Genomic DNA, 3,281 nt, shown 5'->3' on the forward strand with positions numbered 1-3,281 from the left:
TTACCTATTTGAACAGCTGTCATTTCATCCTTTTTTCAAATCACATTTATTTCTGACCTTTGGCTGAAATCCACTGCATCAAAACCGCTATGGGATATCTATACTTGTAAATTAGTTTCGAGTGTAAAAATCAGAAGAAACTACATGTATAATGAGGGAATCTCAAAAGATTTTAGGGCATGGGCATAGAAAATATCCTTCCAAACAAAAGTTATATGTTATAACTTATTGTTTTAGTTTAAAGAGATTGTTTTTCCCATAAAAATTTGATAAAGATTTTTGTAAATTTGACTTTGATTTGTTGATGCTGAATTCATTTTCATGAATTAAACATTTTCAAAAAAAATAATATTTTTTACCCAAATTCCAGTACACTTTTAACAATCTCGCCCATTCTTTCTTAGACGATTCCTAAATTATTTGGGTCCAAAATTAGATACAGTTCAACCAGAACCATGATTGGACCATGTTTGGCATCGTACCTTACAGTCGGCGCCGCGTGCTTACAACACTCACTTCTTTCAGCTTTGCGATATCCGTGCGTTCCTCTGCGAGATTAATTATCATATTGAAAATACCAGAAACTTCGCATCGAAGATTTCCAGTTTATTTTTGGAAATCAAAACGAACAAAAACAATAGTATATTCATCTCTGCATTTCTTACTGTCAACAACCATACCTTAAATTGCCCCAGCGAATCTGCATTTGTGGAGTCAAGCTGGCTGGCACCATGGGAGTAACGATAGTGCAGTTCCAATAAAGGGGGAGCGCTGCATTTTCAGTTAGATTGCCGCGTCAAATCTGTCCATACAGGTTTATTAAAGTAAAATCTAATGCTTATCGCCTTTCCTGAATGAAAATTTAAACAACCATAGCATTAATGCTGGGAATCTTTCTGTAATAATCATATCCAGAAGGTTTGGTCTATACTTTTCAAACCAACCAGTGTAGTTTTATGATCAGAACCAGATTAACATAGCATTAATGAATACCAGACAGTTCATCGATCCATCTCCTAGGGTTTTAGAGGACGGTAGCCTAGCCATGACTGCATGGACCCCGGGGTTCTCCTCTGCATGCAATGAATGGAGGGATGAGTTGAGTTAAGTCATTTCTTGACTTGCGTTAAGTTTTTTGTTTTGTTTTATATGCTTGTGTCGTCTTTTCTGATTTATGATTGGTGTCTCTTTTCGTCTCTTGATTATCACTTTTTCTGGCTTTCTTTTCCTTATTGGACGAGGCTTATTTTTTCTGTCTTCTTTTTTATTGTACGAGGATTCCTTCATAAGCGAGCTAATAGTGGAAGTTGTTCTGTCTGGTACATAGGACTTGCGTAATCTCAACCCTCTAGTTTTTGATCCGAAGCTATCTGATACGCATAATGGGAGTTTCCCGAGTTTTTCTTTTCTATAATGGCTAACGCTGCTGTATATTGAGAATTACCCAGTAAATAATGGAAACCCAGAGCAAACATGACCTCAAAATCCTGCAAGAGCTATTGAGGACATCAAGGAATGTTGCATATATGACTTGCTCACCATCAAATGCAAAGAGGAAAATCGACGACAGCGATGGGTCAGAAAACGGATTACGGAGATTAGTACTGGAGTCTGGAACTGTCGTCCACTATATCTTTTCCATAATGAAACGCTATTTAACGTAAATATTGATAGCAGTGCCAACTGTAATCATTTAATATCATTTGCCAAAACATAAAGTTGTTAAAGAAAACGAGAGCTCATGCAGTACAGAGCGCACTCGACGTAAAGGGGTGCCTGATATTGGAAAAATACAAACGTTCTGCGCACATAAATTAATTTGATATGTTATTGTATTCACACTGAGTTAATGTGTGATTCGGCAGACGAGTATGGATATACTCACTGCAAAGCCTAAAGAAATCTTTTATTGAATATGTAGCTCAAAATTACAAGTGCTTTTAAAAATATACATATGTATATATCAGTTAGACTTCTATTTGAATCTCTTAACAACCAATAAATGCAATGTGTAGAGCCAGTTTTTTTCTCTGGAAAACGATGCAGCCTTCTGCAGTTGGCCAGAGGAGTGGGGGACATTATGCCACACTGAAAGTCAGCAGCCAGATTTAACATATAATTTATTGCTGCATTTTCAGTCTGTTTAGAGACCTAAGAACGCTCAACATGTATTAGGAAGCAAGAGGATTAATATTACCTAACAACTAAGTGCTCCTGGCAAGCATCTCCTGATATTGCCTAAATGACCGTTGTTTCTCCAGTCGGAAATTTTCATGAAAACTAGCAATGAAATCATCGGCCAATCGATCAATCTCTTCATCCAGATTGGGCGCATCTTCATTAAATCTCTTCAATATGAAAGTGGAGACAGGATTTATGGAATCATCGTCGTTGTTATTGCAGGAGGTGCAGGCATCAAAAGGAACAAGCTGCTGTTCAGACGAAGAAGTGGCGTCGGAAGAAGATGAAAGGTTGCAGGGCTTCTTGGGCTTCGTGAAGGAATGGGGTAAGTGTAGGAGAGACCTATAGTGATTTATTGTGATGCCTCCATAGGCGCGCCTCTTCTTCTTGAGAGCGTCAAACACAATATCCTTCGCTTTGCCCACGTCGGCTTTGAGATGATCTGGAGCAGCCTTGGCCACCGCATGCCACACCATCTTCACAATTTCAGAGGGCGCAGTTTTCGTAATCTTTACAGACTTCATGATGATGATCAATTAATAACCTTTGCGTCAGAGGCGCAGATCATTGACTGTGAATGCAATGCAGAGATTATGAATATGAATGCAGAGCACTCATTCACTCAACTCCGAACGGATAGATGGAGCCATGGATGCATATATATAGTTACAGAGAAAGACGCTCATTACTTTTATTTTTATTTTTGTCAATTAAATGAAAAGGAGAGAGTGTTATACAGGCTGGTTCGCAGGAACACATCCAAATCAACTTTTCACTTTCTGCCGCTCTCAACTTTAACTGTTCGACGGTATCGAGTTTGGGCGGAATTACAAACCGGGGAGATATTCAGTGTGCTTCAATTTAAATACAGGGTCCAACTTTAATTAGTTGGGGGACCCAAAAATGTGGCGTGCCTTTCGCTCGTCAATTTTGACAGCAGCGTGCTTCACAGCTCAAACGCCAATTGATTAAGATAGGTAGATCCGGCATTGCTGTTAGAGTACACACCCCTTCTAACATGAGTACAAATCCACTTTGGTACTTGGAATTTCTTTGCTCTTTTGGCCGTGCAGTTAGGAATAGAGGAGCGCAGTAACATT

The 3,281-nt window shown here is 38.9% G+C and overlaps 1 protein-coding gene across 1 annotated transcript; it reads right to left on the minus strand.

Moving 5' to 3' along the window:
* Positions 1-1,971: 1,971 nt before the first annotated feature.
* LOC149153178 (uncharacterized) lies at positions 1,972-2,805 on the minus strand. Its single transcript, XM_089445546.1, has one exon. The coding sequence runs from the start codon at positions 2,703-2,705 to the stop codon at positions 2,205-2,207; it is 501 nt and encodes a 166-aa protein (XP_089301672.1). The 5' UTR covers positions 2,706-2,805; the 3' UTR covers positions 1,972-2,204.
* Positions 2,806-3,281: the final 476 nt, after the last annotated feature.

This window comes from Pinus tabuliformis, chromosome 9, assembly GCF_031772625.1.
Source record: "Pinus tabuliformis cultivar Carrire ecotype Pingquan chromosome 9, CPIR1, whole genome shotgun sequence".
NCBI classification, from domain to species: Eukaryota; Viridiplantae; Streptophyta; class Pinopsida; order Pinales; family Pinaceae; genus Pinus; species Pinus tabuliformis.